The 20564-nt window shown below is 42.1% G+C and overlaps 1 protein-coding gene across 39 annotated transcripts in view; it reads right to left on the reverse strand.

Moving 5' to 3' along the window:
- The window catches only part of lrrfip1a (leucine rich repeat (in FLII) interacting protein 1a), an 84458-nt gene that overhangs the window by 2332 nt on the left and 61562 nt on the right, over window positions 1-20564 (reverse strand). For 3 of the 39 annotated variants that reach the window (XM_079664497.1, XM_079664465.1, XM_079664486.1), the window contains 19 exons: window positions 19521-19562; window positions 18916-18966; window positions 18748-18783; window positions 17270-17323; window positions 17150-17191; window positions 16995-17051; window positions 16151-16210; window positions 15240-15323; window positions 14032-14109; window positions 13472-13609; window positions 13028-13054; window positions 12607-12732; window positions 11802-11873; window positions 10192-10362; window positions 9233-9325; window positions 8920-9012; window positions 8638-8730; window positions 8270-8414; window positions 3503-6934 (listed from right to left, as the gene is read on the reverse strand). In XM_079664497.1, the coding sequence (XP_079520623.1) occupies window positions 4143-6934; window positions 8270-8414; window positions 8638-8730; window positions 8920-9012; window positions 9233-9325; window positions 10192-10362; window positions 11802-11873; window positions 12607-12732; window positions 13028-13054; window positions 13472-13609; window positions 14032-14109; window positions 15240-15323; window positions 16151-16210; window positions 16995-17051; window positions 17150-17191; window positions 17270-17323; window positions 18748-18783; window positions 18916-18966; window positions 19521-19562 (4254 nt within the window). In that variant the 3' untranslated portion in view covers window positions 3503-4142. Of the gene's footprint in view, window positions 1-2997; window positions 3048-3502; window positions 6935-8269; window positions 8415-8637; window positions 8731-8919; window positions 9013-9232; window positions 9326-10191; window positions 10363-11801; window positions 11874-12606; window positions 12733-13027; window positions 13055-13471; window positions 13610-14031; window positions 14110-15239; window positions 15324-16150; window positions 16211-16994; window positions 17052-17149; window positions 17192-17269; window positions 17324-18747; window positions 18784-18915; window positions 18967-19520; window positions 19563-20135; window positions 20172-20564 lie in introns of those variants that run through there. The other 36 variants (XR_013805188.1, XM_079664492.1, XM_079664475.1 and 33 more) reach the window with 29 other exon arrangements.

The raw sequence follows: 20564 nt of genomic DNA on the forward strand, positions 1-20564 counted from the left end.
TCTTCTTCTGCTTTGGGTTTACTGGCAGGCCGCAAAAAACTTCACAGCGTATACTGCCACCCCAAGTCCCCGGCCGGAAGTCCCCGGAGTTGGGGACTGGCTTCAGTAGAAGCTGCTGGGACTCCCAGCAGCTTCTACTGAAGCCTTCCGAGTAAATCGCAAGAAAGCCGACACCTCCTCATCTCCAATGCTCCCATATTTTCTTTTGTGTTGCCATAAGTTAGCCTCTCTGCGTTTGTGCGCTGGGCTAATGCTAATAAGAGGATAATAACATGGCGGCTTCACAAAACCTTTTGGGAGTTTTACGGGGCGTGGTTTGCATTCCGCCCAGCCAATCGGACATAGGAACCTTTTTCTCCCACGAAAGTCCCTGCTCTCTAGCAGGGACTGAAAAGGGGGTAAAAATGGTTCTGATGAACTAATTTAGTTCAGGGGGCTTTTTGGTGTGAACGCAAATATATCTGAGTTCTGATGAACTATTGTCGGAAAAGTACTCCGGTGTGAACGCGCCTTATGCCAGAAAGGAAACGGACATACACACCAAGTGTAAGTAGAATCAGTTCCTTGTTGGTTTTGAGCTCATTAGGCGCGTTCACACCGCAGTACTTTTCCCACTTTAGTTCATCAGAACTCTTTAGTTCTGATGAACTAAATACAGATCGCGTTCACACCGGAATAAGTCCCTGGGGGTGGATTAGGCAAATGAAGCCGCTGACGTCACTTCTTCTCCTGCTGCTTTGGGTTTACTGGCAAGCCGCAAACAACTTCACGGCGTATACTGCCGCCCAAAATCCCGGCCGGAAGTCCCCGGAGTTGGGGACTCCCAGCAGCTTCTCCTGAAGCCTTCCGTGTAAATTGCCAGAACGCCGACACCTCCTCATGTCCACCCCTCCCAAGTTTTCTTTTGTGTTGTCATAAGTTAGTCTCTCTCCGTTTCTGCGCTGGGCTAATGCTAATAATGCAATGCGAGGATAATAAAAACCTTTTGGAGTTTTACGGGGTGTGGTTTGCAATCAGACATAGGAACCTTTTTCTGCCACGAAAGTACCTGCTCTCTAGCAGGGACTGAACAGGGGGTAAAAAGTTTCTCATGCCGTGTTTACACCGCATACTTTGCAGTACTTAGTGCCGGCACTTAGTGCCCCGGCACTTATTCCCCCAGGGCACTAAGTACCAATCGCGTTCACACCGGAATGCTTTTCCCTGAGGGAAGATTACGCAAATGAGCCACTGACGTCACTTCGTCTTCTTCTGCTTAGGGTTTACTGGCAGGCTGTAAACAACTTCACGGCGTATACTGCCGCCCGGAGTCCCCGGCCCGAAGTCCCCGGCCCGAAGTCCCCGGCCCGAAGACCCCAGAGTTGGGGACTGGCTTCAGTAGAAGCTGCTGGGACTCCCAGCAGCTTCTACTGAAGCCAGTCTTCCGAGCCTTCAGAGTAAATCGCCAGAACGCTGACACCTCCTCATCTCCACCGCTCCCATGTTTTTTTTTGTGTTGCCAGAAGTTATTCTCTCTCCGTTGGTGCGCGGGGCTAATGCTAATAATGCTAATGCCACAAATACAACGGCGGCTTCACAAAACTTTTCAGGGTTTTACGGGCGTGTTTTGCAATTCGCCCAGCCAATCAGAACTGGGGCACTTTCCCCCCCAGGATAGTACTACCTCTCTAGCAGGCACTAAAAATGGGGGTAAAAGTTCCCGGCACTAAGTACTCTTTTTGGTGTGAACGCAAAATAAGGGGTAGCCTACTAACGGAACTAAAGGGGAAAAGTACGGGGAAAAGTACTCCGGTGTGAACGCGGCTATGAACTAATTTAGTTCCTGGGGCTTTTTGGCGTGAACGCAAGTATATCTGAGTTCTGGTGAACTATTGTGGGAAAAGTACTCCGGTGTGAACGCGGCTATTGGTGTGATTTGATTTGTTGGTAATGAGAACATTTATAAGAAGGCATTTGCAGATTTCACACTAAAAATCTATTTCACAAATAAATGTTATACTACGCATTTCAATGGGACCAAAATGTTGCCTCTGTCTCTGAACTATTTGTAGAGACTTTAATCTACTGTAGTTTTTCGGGTCCCCCAGGGGTCAGTACTGGGTCCACTCCTGTTATTCATCTTCCTCTTTCCCCTGGCTCCTGGTGAGCAGCATGTACTGCCAATCATTCTGTGAAGGTTGCTGCTCTTATCCTCATGTGTCTGCTTCCAAATGTCCCTTTTTTAGTTTTAACTGTTCAAGTATTTATTTGATGAATTGCAACATGTCCTTGGGTGTCCTGAAAGACGCTTACACATAAAATGTATTATTGTTATTATCAGTGGTGGAATGTAACTAAGTACATTAACTCAAATACTGTACTTAAGTAAAAAATTTAGGTACTTGTTATTTAATCAAGTATTTGTACATTATCCTACTTGATACTTTTACTCCACTACATTATGTAGGAACATGCTGAATTCTTTTCTCACCACATTTATTTAACCATAATAGTTACTTACTACTTTGCATATTTAGATCCTTAATACAAAATAAAAAACAACAAATGCATTATTTAATATTATTAAGTTACCCAGTAGTATATAAACTAATTTTAATAAACCCTTAACTAAATTCCTTTAACTTACTGCAAAACTGATGTGATGAACACATTCATTCATCAATAATTTAATATAAATGATGTTTAAATTGCCCATTCCCCATAATGAATACTTTTACTTTCGGTACTTAAAGTACACTGTGATGCTTATACATGCACTTTTACTTAAGTACATTTAGCATGTAAGACTTTTACTTGAATTTAGGTACTTTTACAATGTAGTATTGCTACTTGTTACTCTGGTTATTATGTGTTATTGTAGGTGGTCGGTTCGAAGTGGATCTTCTTCTTAGAGTGAGGGACTTGGTTTTTTGCTTCTGGTTTAAAAAAAAGCGTTCCCATTGAAACCAAGTTCAAACAGGAGAAACATGAAGAGCCACAGCGCTGCCACAGACCCACCTGCTCGATCATTTTCTCACGCTCATCCACCAGCTTCCTCAGGCGGATCTCTGCAACGGAACACATGTTGAAGATTTCATATCAAAACATGGATTACACATATTTTATTTAAAATGGAACATTAGTGTCACACAGCCAGACTACAACATCACTTCAGACCACAATATCAACTGTTAGGATCCATCTTCAGAAAACAAAGGAACTCAACATACCAGGGGTGGGAGGAGCCAAGGAGATGGTGGGGGGGGCTGGGTCGGGGTGAGAGGTTGATGCATGCAACAGTGCAGCATCCATGGGGGAGTGACAAAGCGAGTGTGTGGGGGGGGGGGGGGTTTAGCATGCACATACTGTGGAGTAGAAGATCAATGCAACAGCACACAGATGGCCACAGTCACACTATGAGCACATCATAAGATAAAATAAAAAATGGACATCCAAGTATAGTTACTAATATTTTTCATAATGTCAGTAAAGTCATTGTCCTACAAAATGCATAAAAATCACGTTTTAAATTGGTAAAAGCAGGGTATTTATTGGCATATCGGAAAGGGCATTCATCTTCTCCATTTAGTGCAACACATTGCAAACATATTTATGATACATTGTTCATTCATGTAGATGGAAATAGCTGTCTTAAAGTTGTATTAATCCCTAAGAACAGAACAGGGGAATACAGTTAAAGTGTGACCATCCAGAAGATACTTTCCTAAAATGACCAGCTGACATCTGTGTTTTTATTGTTCCCCTATGGAATGAAGACATTTTTGAGTTTCTGGAACAGTACCGGATGAAGTGATGTGTGATACAGGGGCACAGCAAAATGAACCATTAAACATAACAAGCAGCATGATAAATGTTAATAACTAAATAATGTTATCTGATGTATCAAGTGCAGTATTTAGCGACAGTAGATCTACGGTTACAAAGCAGTTTACAGTGTCACCTCCCCACATTTCTTTTGCACACATGACCACAAAGAAAACGTTGGTCTGTTTAATTAAAAATAAAACTTACAATATTTGTTTGGAAAAGAGACAAAATGCTGTAATGTTCTGCAAACATGTACTTTGTAAACAGCTAAGCAGAGACTACTATAGGGCAGATCCATGGTACATTTTCAGAATACATACCATCTACAGTATAAGCTAAGACATCTTGCACTCCTCTTTGACCTTGCCTTTGCTTTTCTTCCTCACATCCTTCCCTGCCTGCTGGGGCTCTGTATTGCTGCCCACTTGTTCTGAACCCTTTGGTAAATCAACATGTTCCCCCTGGACCTGCTTAATGGCTTCTAACCCTTCCTCTACAGGCAGGGACATCGCCTGGTGAACGTCCTCTGCAACACCCCCCACCTCTCCAACACTCTGAACCTTTGCTTCCTCTGCAATGCCCCTGGGCTCGTTTGCTACACTTACTTCCTCCTTTTCCCACAAATATTCCCCCTTTTCCAAAGCGCCATCCTCCTGAGCTGAACAGTTTTGTGGCGGAGTCTGGACGCCTGAGCTGCTGCTTTCATCTGGAACAACTTCGACTCCCTCCTCCACTTCTTCTTCCGGTTGGTGATTCCTAGGGAGACTTTCACCTTCAGCCGGCTCCAAATCCATGTCATCAAAATCAAAAGAATGACCTTCATCCTTTTCATCGTCCTCTTTCTCATTGCACACCTGCAGTGTTAGCTGAGATGGAATGTCTTCCATGGGTTCATGCAGTTGCTGTATCTTGCTTTGCTGATCATTTGGATTGTTATTATGTTCTGGATCTTCTGCCATGGTGAATTCTTCAGATCTGTGATCCTGCTCCATAATCGACCCATTTTCAGGAGCGTCTTTTGGAACATCTGGTGTATTTACTGTCTCAGTGGTATTGATCTCTGATTCAGGGGTCAGGTCAGCATTGGATTTGTCAACGTGAACCTCACACTGTGCTGTCTGGCTTTCTACATCATCCAGCTGTTCTGCTTGCACTACAGTCTCCAACAGACTCTGAACAGTGTCGATTGCATCCATGTTTGTTACAAATGATGGACTGCTTAGACTTTCTTTATTTTGGTCATGTAATGGGTCTGTTTGGACTAAACCTTCAGATTCGCTCAAGCCTCTGTTCAGCTCCTTCTCTGTTGTGTCTGCCGTTAGCTCTGCCTCATCATTACTGGGAAACAGGACACTGGGAGATGCTTGTGGTTTGTCTACTTCATTCTGTATTCCTGGGTCCTCATCATCTTTGATTGTCTCAGTTACGTCTTCTGGACCTCCATCAGAGACCTTGTCCTCGCTGGCCGAGTTCTCGCCTGCAGACAGCTCGAAGCCAGACGAGCTCCTGAGAGAGTCAGTAAAGCCATTGGTAGAAGATGGGGACACAGATGTTTTATCATTACTCTCAGCTTTGCTTGTGGGTTTAGATTCCTCAGCAGCCATGTCACCATTGATTGGATTGTGCGATCCAGCTTCGGCGTTTTCCTTGACGATGCTTTCAAACGTGTTTTCTGGGATATTAGGTGTGCATTCTGATTTCATCTCGTCAATAGGCCTAACCCTATTTTCCGAACTATTAACAATTTCTGACTCAGCCTGGATGAGACTGTCATTAGTTGAGATGTCACTTTTAGAGGCATCTACGCAGGAAGTGCACTCTTTGTTAAGATCATCGGGGCTCTCAGTACCAAGGTTGGTCTCTGGGACAGATCCCACTTCTTCTACTCTCTGTGTTTCTAAAGGTTGTTCCTGCTCTTCCTTGGAGATGGCATCTGTTCTGGATTGCTTGAGAGTTTCAACGTGAGAAAAGGTTTCAGCGGGTGCCACTGCCTCTGCTGCTTTTACGGTTTCCAAGCACTGTTCATCTTTAACATGATCCAGCCTCACTTCTGCAGGGGTTGTGACGTGAGAAAAGGTTTCAGTAGTTGCTTCTTCTACCTTCTCCATTTCTAAAGTGTGTTCCTTGTCACACTCATCTGTAACATGATCCCTTCTTGAATCTCTTTGAGTGTCATTGGGAGAAAGGGTTTCAACAGGTTCCACTTCTTCTACTTTTTGCCTGTCCTGCACATTCTTTACTTGATGCATCCCTGATTCTTCGAGGGCTTCAGCGACAGAACTAAGAATTTCAGGTTCTGCCGTTAGCTCATTATCTTTTGTAATCAATTCAATTTTCACCTCTGTTTTGTCCTTTTCTTTATTTGCTCCGTCCCTTTGTTGGTTCCCATCTTCTTGTGTCCCCCCTTTCTTTTTACCTTTCCTCTTCCTTTTCTTCTTTTTCCCTGGAGCAGCAGCGCCCTGAGGCTGAGAGTTACCTGATATCTCCTCAGTTTCTATGTGCTCTGCCTCTTCAGAGTTCTCCGGCTCTGGTTGAGCTTCTGTCTTTGACTCAGCTGGTATGGACTTCTCTGTCCCAACATCTTGTGCAACCTCTTGCTCAGGACATGATTCTGTATTTCTCAGATGACGTTCCTCAAAATCTTCCTGTTTGTTTTCTTGCTCTTTCAAAAGGTTGTTGGATGACTCTCTAATGTCATCACTGTGTGTGTCTACACTATTGATTTCGCTTCCTATCTCCCCTGAATCTAGGTTATTGGTCCATCCTAACTCTTTGCCCTCAGACATTACTGTTTCTGTGACACTTTCCTCAGAACTTGTGACAATGCCCTGAAGTTCAGGGCTAAAAATGATTATATCTTTGGACTCTGTGACCGACTGGTCATTAATGTCAACATTCAAGTCCTTCCTAAGGCCAGGTTCTTCAACACCATCTTCTTTTGTGGCATTCTGTTGTCTTTGTGTTGGCTGTTCCTCCCCAGATGCTTCCATAGTGCTCACACCAGAAACATTACAGAGTGCTTCAGAGCTAAAGAGATTCTCTTTGGCTTCCTCAAAATGTTCTTGTTGCTGCTCTGGATCCACCTCTTCCTCCTCGCTACTTCTCAACAGTGTCTCCTCTGTGTTGCCTGAGAGTTAATGAAGAGTGTACGGTGAAGTAAAACATTATTTTTGAAATGTAATCTTCATGAGGAAGTGCATGAGCAGAAGTCAATGTAAGGCAGAACGCCTGATTGATTCAAGAAGAGAAGCACAGAGCCAAGGTGGCCAAGAGGAGCGGAGAAGAGAAGAGGCAGGACGAACACCGAAATGAAGATCTTGATCCCCAGCACATCAATGCGACAAGAAAAGAAGTCTGAAGCCAACAGATCAGGGAATAGAGTACAGCAGATACATAAGTATGTTCCTTACATATACTTTTTGCTAAAAAGAGCTCTGATTTCGACCATCAGCCCTTTAGTCCTTGCAGAAATGACACACCTACACCACCTGCATTAACAGATGAGTTGTGATTCAGAAGAATATGCATTAGCTGAGAAAATAAGAAGGCGCAGCAGAAACGATTAAAAGCAAAGACATTAGTAATGATGACAAAACAGGGTGTTGCCAAGTTAGTGAGTGGAAGGTTAGTTTGTACAGGAAAGCATGAGGTCAGATAGATGATGCTTGAAGGGTACGTCTGGCAATTCTTTATAAATGTTTTCTTGATATACAGACTATATAAAGTTAAATAATCAATGAGTCCAAGGCCAATGGCTCCTTATAGAGACATACCAAGCACAATGATTTTCTAATACGGCCAGTCTCTGTAGTGTTTAGCAACTCAAATATACTCACACTGGACCTAATGGTACTATTTTTAGCTGCAGACTCATACACATTTGGTGCTCTACTAGGTATTTACATGTTCAGGAATGGCTCATTGATGGTTTTGAATATTTTAGGTAGGAGATATATCAGGCTGACACACAGTCCAGTAGGATCAAGTCGTTGCTGATCTGGTATTTACAATGACAAAAACAATGTCCGTTTAGTAGTTCAGAACTAACACTTTCTCAGCAGACTTCTTCCATGGTAGGTGGAAACACATCTCTATTGTTCTGAGCGATAGTGTAGCAATAGTTGAGATTACAAGTTTCAGAACAGAGTTGAATTTGGAGGTGAGATTCTCTTATCCGTCTTTTCTCAGGTTTATGTGAAGAAAGAAAAACACAGAATTTTACCAGACGTCTCCTTTCAGGACATAGCAAATGAGAGTTAAAGCACTTGACATTCCAGCAGCACAGCACTGTACCTGAAGAGCTCACTCGCAAGTATTCAGATATAAATGCTGGCAACTTGGTATTCATTGTTTCATTATTGTTTTTCATCACTTCTCTGAAAAGCATTTAGAAATGAAACTCTTCAGACAGTTTTGTGCCGTGCCATGCAGTGAGCAGTTTTTATTGGGTAGTGTGTTTTACCGAGCATGCTGTTCCCCTCTGTTGGGGGGGCCTGACAATCCTGAGCCAGGGGGGAAGCAGGGTCTGCACCGGGGGTCCCGTCAGCTTCTGTCTCAACAACTTCTCCATTGATGCTTAGATCAGGTCCCAATACTATACCATGTTTCTAGAAAAAACGAAAAGTCAAACATGACACACCTGCAGCCCGAGCGGAGTGACACCTTCAACACATCGGTACTTGTCATTCTTTTCTACCTTGAATGAACAACATTTACATTTAAACCTTTAGTTTCTGCAACAACAATTGCAAAATGTTTCAAAAGAGTTTTGAAATGTGCTTCCCAGAATGTGGACACATGAAGAGGAATAAGCCCTCTCACACGGAGTACCTTCAGAATGTCTTTCAGGTTCACCACCTCCTCTCTGAGCTCATCTCGCTCCATCCGGATTGCATCTGTGTATTCTTTCTGTCGCTCTAAGGCCTGAGCGGAGCGCCAGGTGGCAGAGTGTCAAAGAAAGTGAAGAAGGAAAAGTGCACAAGAGGTGGAAAGAAGTGAAAGTAAAAGCTGACATTAAGTTGAATGCAAAGGAAATTCTGAATTCATGTTGGCAGAAATAAATGCTGAGTGTGTCAAACATAGAGCTGCTACACCAGGGCTCATAGGCCGTACCCCAATCTTTTTATCCTTCCACTCCACTGTCTCCTGCAGGTCACATATTTCTCTATTCAAACCTTCCTGTTTGATATGCAGCTGACGGATGTCCTAAACAGCAGGGAAAGGAAATCAGGTTTCAGATGCAGAGAGAGAAAGCTGAAAAAGGATTCATGCATATACAGTGTGGGAAAAAGAGCATGCTGTGAAATGTTCCACGTGCAGCCGTTCTGCGGGACTAACGGAGTAAAAGACAGCCGTTCTCTTTTCTGTCTTTCTGAACCAATGGAAGGCTCCATTTCACTTGTCTTAGTGACACACAAATACTCACATTGAGTAGCTCTTCACTTTGTTTTAGCGTCTCTTTCATTTCATTGAACTGGAACTGGAGCACAGTGTGGGCATGTTTCTCTCGCTCACATTCCTGTGAGGAAGAAGAGAAGAGAATCCATCTGATACACAGAAACACATGAAGCCCTAAAACCTGACAGGGGAGATGTTGAATCACTGTCGAGTGTGCTGAGAGCTGCGTTATGATGTATAGGAAGCAGTAATTGTTTGATCCACAATGAGCTGAGTCAGCTGCATCTTGAGGGAGCTCTACTCTGCAGTAATTCCACTGGGGGAAAGTAACTAAGTACATTTACTTGAGTACTGTACTCGGCTACATATTTATGCTACTTTATATTTCTATTCCACTACATTTTACAAGCAAATATTGTACCTTTCTACTCACTACATTTATTAATGTGTTAGTTACTTTTGCAGGTAACATTTATTAATACGAAAATAAAAAACATGAATACACTTAAATGTACTGCTATGGATGGAGATTTCTGAATGCAGAGCTTTTACTTGTAACTGAGTATTTCTACGCTGCAGTATTATTACTTTGACTAAACTTTAGGATCCTAGTACTTCTTCCACACGTGTAATTCCATCAAAAATAACACTCCTGTATACTGAATCCTTGTACAGCTTCACCATATTAACGACACGGCAAAGGAGGTTTTGTTTTCAGGTTTGTCTGTCAGCAGGAATACTGAACACTGTCTGGCCATGTTTTCATGAAACTAGGAGGAAGAGAGAACCCTGGAAGAACATGTTAAAAGTGTGCAGCAGAACTGAATCACACACTATTTCTCACTGATGGTCAGGGTCTTGGTCAGGTCTGTGCTAGTTTCCATTGAGGAAGAAAGGAGGTATCCCACTATTTTCACATGTTCCTTATGTTAGAGAAAAGCAGGCTTATTTGTAGAACGTTGTCAGTTTTAAGCGTGCCTGCCGTACCTTGACTTTGTCCTCGAAGCCGCGGCGGGACTCAGACAGCAGCTCCTCCAGCTCCATGAGCGAGTCCTTCAGCGTGTCCACCTGATACATCAGGTTGTTCTTCTCATTGTCCAGCTGAGCGTTGGACACCATGGCCTTACGGTACTTCTCCTCCACTCCCACTAATGCATCCTAAAGACATATAGACAACAGGAGAATATTACACATGCTGGCCCTAAAATGGCCTTTTTCTCTTCCCTTCTTTGAGACCAACTTTTATGTCAAATATACAATTTAAAATAGGCTTTTTATTTACTGTTTTGCTTAGAGTTATAACAATTACAGAGTTGAATTTCCTGAAGTTAATTGTATTATCTTTAGTACAAATAAAATGTTGATGTATAACTTAGGTCAAGTTTATTTAAATATAGTTAGATCAAGAGGTTAATAGAATTTCTTTAATTGATTTCCATTGTTTTCAAAGTTCTAGCCCACCGTTGAGCACTGCCCGAAAGCAACAAATAGAACATGTAATAAGAGACGTACCTTTGATTTGAGTTAAAAACAAACAGAAAATGGAATTGCCTATAAGCTGTATACTTATCTGTATCTCACAACTGTCAACCACTCGTGAAGAAGTACAGGCAAACACAAACACACAACAAAAAAAAACACACATGAAAGACATGCAACATTCAGATGTAACATTGCCAGTTAAATCAACAGTTAGCAGCTCAAAGCACACGTTGAAATGTCTGCAGGGGGCCTGTAGCATTATGATGACCTACTCTCATATTGTTTGTTTTTCATTGATAAGAGTTTCCGCTAAAATACGTTGTCCTAAATGTGACTCAACAAAACCTACGAGTTTCTTACAACATGCTAGATCAAAGGTGGGGTAGGTAATTTTGGAGAAACCAGCTCGAGTGCGCTAGAATTTGAAAATACACAACCGGAAAAAATCTACCACTTCGTTACAGAGCCCCTCCTCCAACACACACGAACGCGAACATGACCAATGAGGGCACGAGATAAGTTTGTGCACAGATGGATGGCTGACAGGCAGGTAGGCAATCCAGTTATTTTAGCCGGGCCGGCTAAAATGATTGGTCGTGCTTTTTACAGTACTACGGCTTCCACAGATGATATTATTTTGTGGATTTTTTGTCAAAGCACTTAAGATATTCATTGCTATCGGGATGCTAAGAGCATTCCATGGAATATAACAAGTGTTTCTGAAATAAATTACATACCCCACCTTTAAGTGATTTCAGCATCTCTTCGTGCCATTTTGAGAGTATTAATGTTCTAATGATTATTGGGATCAAATCATGAATCCCAAGGATTTCGGCCAGGAAAATGGCGACATGAAGCTTTCCTATGGTCACAGTCCTATTGTAGAGCATGAATATTGCTCCTAAATTACCCCTTCACTAAAATACTATTTGTTTCAACTTCAAGAGCCTTCAGATTTTTTATTAAAATGTTGGTAGACGAAAAGGCCATGGGTCATATAACAGTAATTTGGTTGCACATATCACCGCACGTCTAAAATGATCAGTGGGAGTTAGGACATCAACGGCTCAGTTAATAGTGAGTGGGGTTGGGGTAGGGGTGTCACAGGCTGATACCTTGACTTCTTTCAGGTTCTGCATGTACTTGCTCTCCACATCTTGAATCTGATCCTTGAGTTCATGGATCTCCTGGTGTATTGCAGCAGTGAGCAAGGATGAGTGACAGCAGAGAGGAGGACAGAGTCCAGAGGGGTGCAGCAGAGAGGAGGACAGAGTCCAGAGGGGGGCAGCAGAGAGGAGGAAAGAATATCAGCACCAGTGTTTGCAGGCAGAATGGGAAAAGCATGACAGCTGGGAACTTTATGGAAGAACTTTTTACATCAGAGAAAATGAAAGTGAGTGTGTGTGAGTTGCATATCCCTTTCAATATGAAATTGAAACACCCAGTTTGGACACATGCCCCTTATGTCTTCTGGTCTGGGGGGAGACATTAATATTACTCTCTACAGTGGCAGTCTCAGTATCAGTTTGACAGTAAGAGCTGCAACTTACAATTATTACATAAGCAATGAATTTCCCCATTTACTTCACAATCCTTTAAAATGATGGTTTGGTTTATTAAATGGCAGAAAATAGTGAAAATGCCCCTCCCAGAAAAGTCTCGTTTTGTGAGTGTAAACCCTAAACTCTGACAACAGCAGAAACGTTTCTATTATCAAAACAGGACCACAATTCCAAATAGTGGAAGTCTTCAATAAGGTTTTAATTATGTTTGGTCCAATAAGGAATTAACAAATAAGTATTGTTCAACGTGAAACTGTTTGCAATGTTATTATAATATTTAATTTCCTATTTCCTATCTACACACAGTAGATGTATTGACATTTGTAAGCGTCATCTGGCCAGCTCTATTTGACTTTACCTTAATTTCCCGTATAGACGTCTCTGTATCTACGGTTATAGCCGTCTCACCACTTCCTCTGCGAGAGGAAGTCCCGCCTAACGAGGTGAGGGTGGCTGCTGTCAGGGCAGAAGCTGCTCGAGATCCCTGAAAAAGAGAAAATCTATCTCAAAATGACAGCAGCATCATAGATGCACTTGAGAAAAAACATATTAACTGTTTTTCCAAAGATTATAATCTCAGAATTCTAAAAATGTAATTTCACAAAATGAAGGAGCTTCTATTAGGATTGATCAGAATGATAAGAGCAAAAATAATCTAGAAAGAACATATACAATCCAAACACATTACAAGACCCCCCATCATTATTCTTCTTTATCTGATGTAATTTTATGTATCCTTAGTAAAAAAAAAACAAAGATAGTTTATGTGATCTACTCACCTTCTCAAGATAATCTCTGTCCTCCACCTGTGGAGACAAAAATAAGTCAGACAATGCTCCCTGCAGGGATACCATTCACCTGGACATCTCGTAAAATAAACCAAACAATACCTCTACATGTTCCAATCTGCTCTTTCACTTCGCATTTCCAGAAAAGACAAGTTCACTTGTATAAACAACACCATGCATTGTATTAGTACAGGAGGAGACAAAACTGTCAGATATCATCCAATCACCAAATGTCTGATTCTGACAGTGTTCCTTTCAACAAAAGATCATATGTTTCAAACACAGCTCATCTTCAGGTTGGCTCCCTGCCACAGCCACACAGTCAACACACAGATGAACCTGGGACACAGACACAATTAGCCCTCCTTGTTGGGCAAAGTGCACAAGGAGGGAACAAGGTTGCAGAAAAAGCAACGAAGCAGGAAGTCAGCTCACATCACGGCGGCGGCCTCCTGCGGGGGCAAAGCCACACACATCAGAAAGGTCAGGAATAGTGACATCATCCAGGTCTCGGGGGAGGCTGCTGCCGCCCGCTGCACTCCTCAGATAACTGGCCACAGAGCCGCAGTGGTCCTGCAAACGTCCACCAGGGGGCACAGAACAATAAATGCACATTTCCAAATTGTGGAAACCATGCCTCGTCTGAGTCAGTGTAACATCCTCAAAGAATAGTCAAATAAGGTCAGACAATTTGACACCAAAACTTCTTTATGTGCAAAGCTCTTTTGATAAGATATATTGTACATATTTCTTATAATATTATTGCCATTTTTATTGTAATTTTACCTACTTGTATAATTGTTTCATATTTGTTATGTATTTTTTCTACTTTATATTAATGTTTAAAATGTATACAGCACCATCACATGTTGCACTCAACTGATCTGTGTCTGTTTGTGGTACAGTATCTTTAAGCTGGTCATAGACCATGTGGTAACAAAGCACTGATGCCAAGTAAACTCTTGTTGCTACCAGGGTGTCGGGGGGGGCCTCACCACTGGGCTGGTGCGGGCTGACCCGGCCCTGGAGGAGACCCTGGAGCCGGAGCTGCGACAACTACTGTACTCTACAGGCTGAGAGAGAACACAGCGTTATGTTCCTGTGTACAGCCGTAGGAAACACACACACACGCATGCACATACCCCCACAGAACCAGAACCATGCTGCAGAGTACTGAACACCGTCCACTCAATGTCAAATCTACATACCATTTCATCAAGTCACTGAAAAATCAACACTCCACCCACAAAATATCCCTTTATCGATTACTCACCCCGAGTTACCTTGAAATTGGAAAAAAATGCAGCGTTATCTTCTGCGTTCACAGTGGAGTTATACAAAAAGAACACGTGGTGCTAAATTGATATAATAAAAGGTAATTATGATGGGGAAGTATTTATTTATATATATTTACTCCCATGCAGCAGCAACAAATAAATAAAATCCCGGAGTGCAAAGGGTGTTTACTTTATTCAATTATTAATGTAAATGTATTACATCAAGGGAAGAAAATTAGGCAGAAAAAAAAAAAAAAAAAAAAAAAAAAAAAACGTTTTTCTCCCAACGCAGCGCCCTTCCAGATCTGGCGCCCTAGGCGACCGCCTGGTTATATGCACTGTTCTTGTGACGGTTGACACTCCTCACACAAAACAACAAGGCCACGATCCTCAGAGAATCTTACGAGTGAGCAGGAGCTGCTGCCGCGCTACAACCCGCTGTCTTCCTACAGGGAGCTCTGCGCGCACACACACAGTGAGGGGTCATGCTGCACAGTGTGATCACACACTCTTACACAGGATACTCTCAAAGTGAGGGACATCAACACGCAGTGCATTTAAAATGTGAAAAAGCTCAGACCGCTTCATCATTACATCCTGTTCTTAATTAAAACAAGCTTAGTTTCATGTGTTCTTAAGCACGCTGGTGAGGGAATGCTAACTGCAAGTGTTATTTAACACTGTGTAAAAGTTATATGCTGGGAATAAATGGGACCAACCCTACGAAAGAGCTGCTGAGAGACGTAACTGAGTGACCTGTAGAACTGAACAGAGACGAGGTTCAGGTCTGAAAGGCTTGAAACGGGTTGTGATAACTCAAGTATGAAACATGATTCAAGTGATTTATTCTTCCCCCCCATAGAGAGGTGGAAGGTTAGCTAGCAGCCACAGAGCAGCAACAACTGTATTTCTCACTGTCTACAGACCTGGTAACCATTGTAAGTGGAGCCAGGGTTTCTGGCAGAGGACAGACCATTGTAGCTGTACAGGTCAGAGGAAGAGTAAGAAGTCTGAAATGAGGAAAGAGGAAGAAGCGAGCCAACAGAAGGAGGCAGAAGGGAGTGGGGAAAACAGACAGGAAGTTCAGAAACATATTTTTAAACATATCCAATTCTTAACAAAGTATAACAGATAGAATCGGAGGGACGAAACCCTCTTTAATGGTCACACATGCAGAGCACACAGCACACAGTGACATTTGGCCTCATTTAACCCATCCTAGTACTAGAAGCAGTGGGCAGCTATTGTACAGCTATGGGAGTGAGGGGGGAAGGGGGATATCCGGTGCCTTGCTCAAGGGTACCACGGCAGGGCCCAGGAAGTGAACTGGGACCTCTCCAAGTAGCAGTCTACACTCCATATTTAGGTCTGGTCGGGGACTTGAACCAGCGACCCTACGGCTCAGAGTCCAAGCCCCTACTGACTGAGCCACTGCCGGACACCATGTTCCCGACATTCTGTTGCCTTTAATAGAAAGCAAAGAAAAGGAATCCATATGCTTGACAAATGGCTGGACTGACAAAGAAAAGTTCTTTGCTAACAGTTAAACACAAAAGTATTCCAAAAGCAGTCACATTCCTGAGTCTCTTGGATATACAGCACACACACCACAGCAATGGGAAAACACATGCACCCAGATGTGTTCTTACCATGGATTGATGAGAAGATATTTAGAAGTGCACTACAGGCCTCAATAAATACGATACTTTAATCAAAACAATGAAAACGTTCCCAGGTCTTAAGCAGTTGAAGTGTTAATGAACAGGATTTCAGACAGTGTGCACCCAAAGCCATTATTGTTGTGAGAAACAAACAGTCTGAGTGCAGAGCCACCCACCGGCTGCAGGTCTAATCTGGAGCCCCGAGACCCCCGGGGGTCATCACTCAGTCTGGAGCTCTGCGGTTTGGGGGGGGGGTCACAGAAAGCATCAAACACCGACAACTCAAAAACTAAAAGGCCCTTCTTCATACATCTCACACAGAACATGCCGTTAAGTTATAATGTCATTACTTTCAATACTTCAGTAACATACAACATACATCTAGAATACAAATCTGACTGTCATGGTCTTTGTTTGTAATAATAGCTATAAAAGGGTAATAGTAAGTATGATTGTGATCTGTATATGTACTTGTTGAACTTTTCCCTTTCTTTGATTTATTATTTACCAGCCCTTGTCAATTTCTTTGTTAAATTCTTACATTGAGAGATGAACTATTTATATTTTTGACATTATAAAACTTATTTAACATACATTTAGATACAACATACATTCAAATTACATGCAGTCATTTCCCAATAGGATTTGAGGTCTTTGGCCAAAAACGATGCAAGTGAATAACTCACGGCATGGCTTTAGCTCTTTGCCCTCCGCTTTAACTTCGTTAGCTTGTCACTGTGTAATTCATATTGATTTAGTTTACTTTAATATTTATGCCACATCAAAGAACCAGGTTAGACAAGAACAGAATTACTAGATTAAATTACGGCCGTTTCTGTGTCTTCTGTCTACAGAACCAGACTAGACCAGTTTCAAAATGGTTCTCTCTATTGCTCAATTAGATACAAAAACAAAGGAAAATAGGGTCCAGGTTCAAATATACCAACGTTAACATATGAAATGTTTTGTGCAATCACTGTACCGCTGTTCAGCAATTAAGACAAGAGGACCAACACGCACCGTGAGGTCCAGCCTGGAGGAGCGGGAAACTCTGCTCTCATCACTCAGTCTGGAGCTCTGACAGCAGGACACACAGGAGCAGCATGAGGACACGCTCACATTGTCTAGAAAGCACGTCTGAACCATCAGTCGCACACACACACACAGCTACTGACCCTGCTGGACAGGACACTGTGATCATCATCAGGCCCGTTCCTCTGTGAACACAGAACACGAGTGAGAAACTCTGGAGTCATGTCTGTGTGGGATTTACAGGACACTGAGCTTCTACCTACGTCTCTGTGCTTATGTTTCTTCTTTCTCTTTGACTTCGTTAGTGAGGAGGAGTCCTTAGAGTGAGAGAAGAGAGTGAGCACAGTGGAGGGGAAGCATCTGAACCAGGGATGTCACCATAACTCAAATGAAGCATACCATAACTGGTGACAATCCACTATTATCAATACCAATTCGATACAACGATGAGAAACTAAAATATGCCAATATACCATGTTCCTAAACACCATTTATTATTGTTGGCAAACAGTTTTTGTTATGTGGTTAAACAGGTAATTATTTCCTCTCTTAAATCTATTTAATATTGCCTTGACAACTATATGTATTCAAGTAACATTTCAACAGATATAATATTCATCTTTACTAAATCAAGATTGAATGCATCGTAATGTAACTAAATGGAACCTGAAGCTCGCAGAACTGTTTCCCACCGCTAGCTAACAGCTAATAGCTAATGTTACCATGGTCATCTCCTGCCAATTCCAACAGGGTTGAATGTGTTATTCACTATCATCAGGGAAGAAATAGGGAGCTTGATGATAGCTAGTTTGCTGTGAGCTTTACACATTTTCAGTTTAGGAATTATGCCTCAGTAGAAAAATGTTTTTTTTTGTCATCTGTAACTAATAATGGTTGAGGAGGCGTGTGGCGCAGTGGATAGAGCCTTGGTGTTGGGATCAGGGGGTCACAGGTTTAAATCCCACTGCAGTCAGCATGTCGTTGTGTCCCTGGGCAAGACACTTCACCCCAAATTGCTCCTGTGGGGATTGCCCACAGTATTGAGTATGTAAGTCGCTTTGGATAAAAGCGTCTAACAAGTAACATGTAATGTAATAAAAAACACAAACACCCAACACATACATGCACAATGAAGTCTTGACACTGACCCGACAGACAGCAGAAGCATAACAACAGCCACCATGTATTAACATGAAGTTATCCGACAAACTGATTCAGCCAACACTCACTGAACCAAACATCCTGGCTGTTGTTTGCTCAGGAAAATGAATAATAAATGACATAGCAGAGAAGAAATGGCACCTAACATTTTAAGACTTACCCAAGCCTAAAAGGCCTGTGTTTTGGTTGGAGCCTGATATCTGAACAACACAGTGTTCTTTTGTCAAAATCAAATCTGACTCTAAAATGTTCCTTCACAACAGCAAAAACATATACAGTACATGTATTGTTTCCTTTAATATATACACAATCCAGTCCACACACTTTCATCCTGCATACAACGGACAGAATATCAACCTCAATTCAAATCCATTTAATTTGTACAACAAAGGAAGCATGCACCTCAAACATACCTTCAATATAAAAAAGACAATGCTGACTCACTCCTATGTGAACCCCATGTCTCTTCACAAGGACAACACACATGTACTCCATGCTTTTGAGTCCAACAGCGACTCATCAACACAACGAATCCTCAGGTAGTGGGTTAAAAAACTCATCCAAGGACATCAACCCTTACCCCTCCACCATAAGCCCCAACTGAATCAAGATCCGACTGTGCAGAAGACACAACGTCAGGATCAGTATACAGTGCCACCCACACTGACAGTTCCATGTAAAGTGACATAGTACAGGCAGATATTTAAATAAAGTATTGGGATCTAAATGCAGTTTGAGTGATAATGACCTTGGCACTGCTACGGCTCCCCACTGACATCCGCTCATCGTCGTCAGACAGCTGTGAGAGGGGACACAATGAGAGGAGGGTTAGGGTCCAGGAAAAGGGTCCCCATGTCAGGGTCAACATTAGGTGAGAGTGATGAGTGGATTATGACAGGACGTCTCCTGCTGCAATGACAAATGGTTCAAATGACAGTGGTAACTTTGTAATTTACAAAATTCTCACAAAACCAAATAAAAGAAGCTTTTTAAGGAAAACATGAATCATTTAATCTAAAAAATGACTATAACATACCTCAAGGCTTGAATACAGCTCATTTTCAAATAAAAGCTGTATAAGTTATCTCCTTCTCTTTTTTCACCAGTTTCTCTTGTTAACAAAGATATTTCTCTCATTCAAGATTTCAACTCTACTATTTCTACTCACAGCCATTATACGAGTATGTATGGTGTCTGCACATACAAACACCATACATGGATTAAACTGAGGCCACATTAGATCCTGCCTATGGTCTTCAGGATTCATATTTCCATGTAACGTTTTCCGAGTGGTGGAGGACACATTGCAAGGGAAAAGCACGAGGAGATTCAAAGAGAGGGAGTGCTACAAACCGTGTGTATCCTTGAAGAACGTGAGCATCTCTCACTTTCCTCCTGGACGAGGGAGGGGGAGGGGGGTAGGTGGAGAAGAGAGGAGGTGAAGGGTGAAGAAGAGGAGAGAGATGTCAGAGATCAATGAGACAGATGAAGGAGGGTCCATGACTCTGAGGTCAGTCAGGTCCATGTTTCATTTCATTTAGGACCCTGATGTTGTGACAGTGGGTTCATTACGGCCCAGATGATTCTTCATTCCTCAGATAGAATGAAGATTTGGTGGGCTGAACTGAATGTCCTTTTTTTAATTTGTTCAGCTTCTATTGAAGATTCCCCCAAAAAGTTAAAAACAATCTCAATTTGAATTAAGGGATTCTTCAGATCAAATAAATGTTTTCAGTGAAACCACTTCCTTTAATAAACATAACTTAATATAATATATATTTGAATAATATTAGTGTAACCTAATGTATCTGCAAAAAAGAAAAAAAAACATTGCAGCATAGACATGTTGATTTCAAATGTGAAAATTATGAGAAAAGCTTTGTAGCTGCTACAGCCCTAAAATATGTGTCTACAGCATTGCAGACCATACTAAACAAATAAATGTTAGCAAACACTAGCATACATCACCTGCTTTTTGTTCATTTCAACAGATTTGCACAATTCCTGCATTAAACAAATCAAGATCACTTTTTACTTGATAATGGAGCACACATAATCAGATGTGCACGTCCCTGAAACCCTCACTGAGCCAGTCATTCAGAAACAAACCTCGCATTGCAACATGCACTCAGTGAGTTTCTTTAGTAAACAACAACAACAACAAGTCCACACAATGCAGTTAGTGAACCTAAAGGTCACACTCTACAGTGTTTAAACCTCTGAGGGTCTGGGAGAGTGTCTAAAGCGGTGATTGAACTCAGTAAATCCCATGCAGTGTCACAGCAGAGGGGCAGATGGTCAGACTGACTGAGTCACACAGGCACCCCGCTTCTTTGAATAAGTGGATTATCATTAATGGCCAGGTTTTGACTCTTTATAATCCCATATTTTGTAAAA

The sequence above is a fragment of the Notothenia rossii genome (assembly GCF_949606895.1).
Source record: "Notothenia rossii genome assembly, chromosome: 2".
NCBI lineage: Eukaryota > Metazoa > Chordata > Actinopteri > Perciformes > Nototheniidae > Notothenia > Notothenia rossii.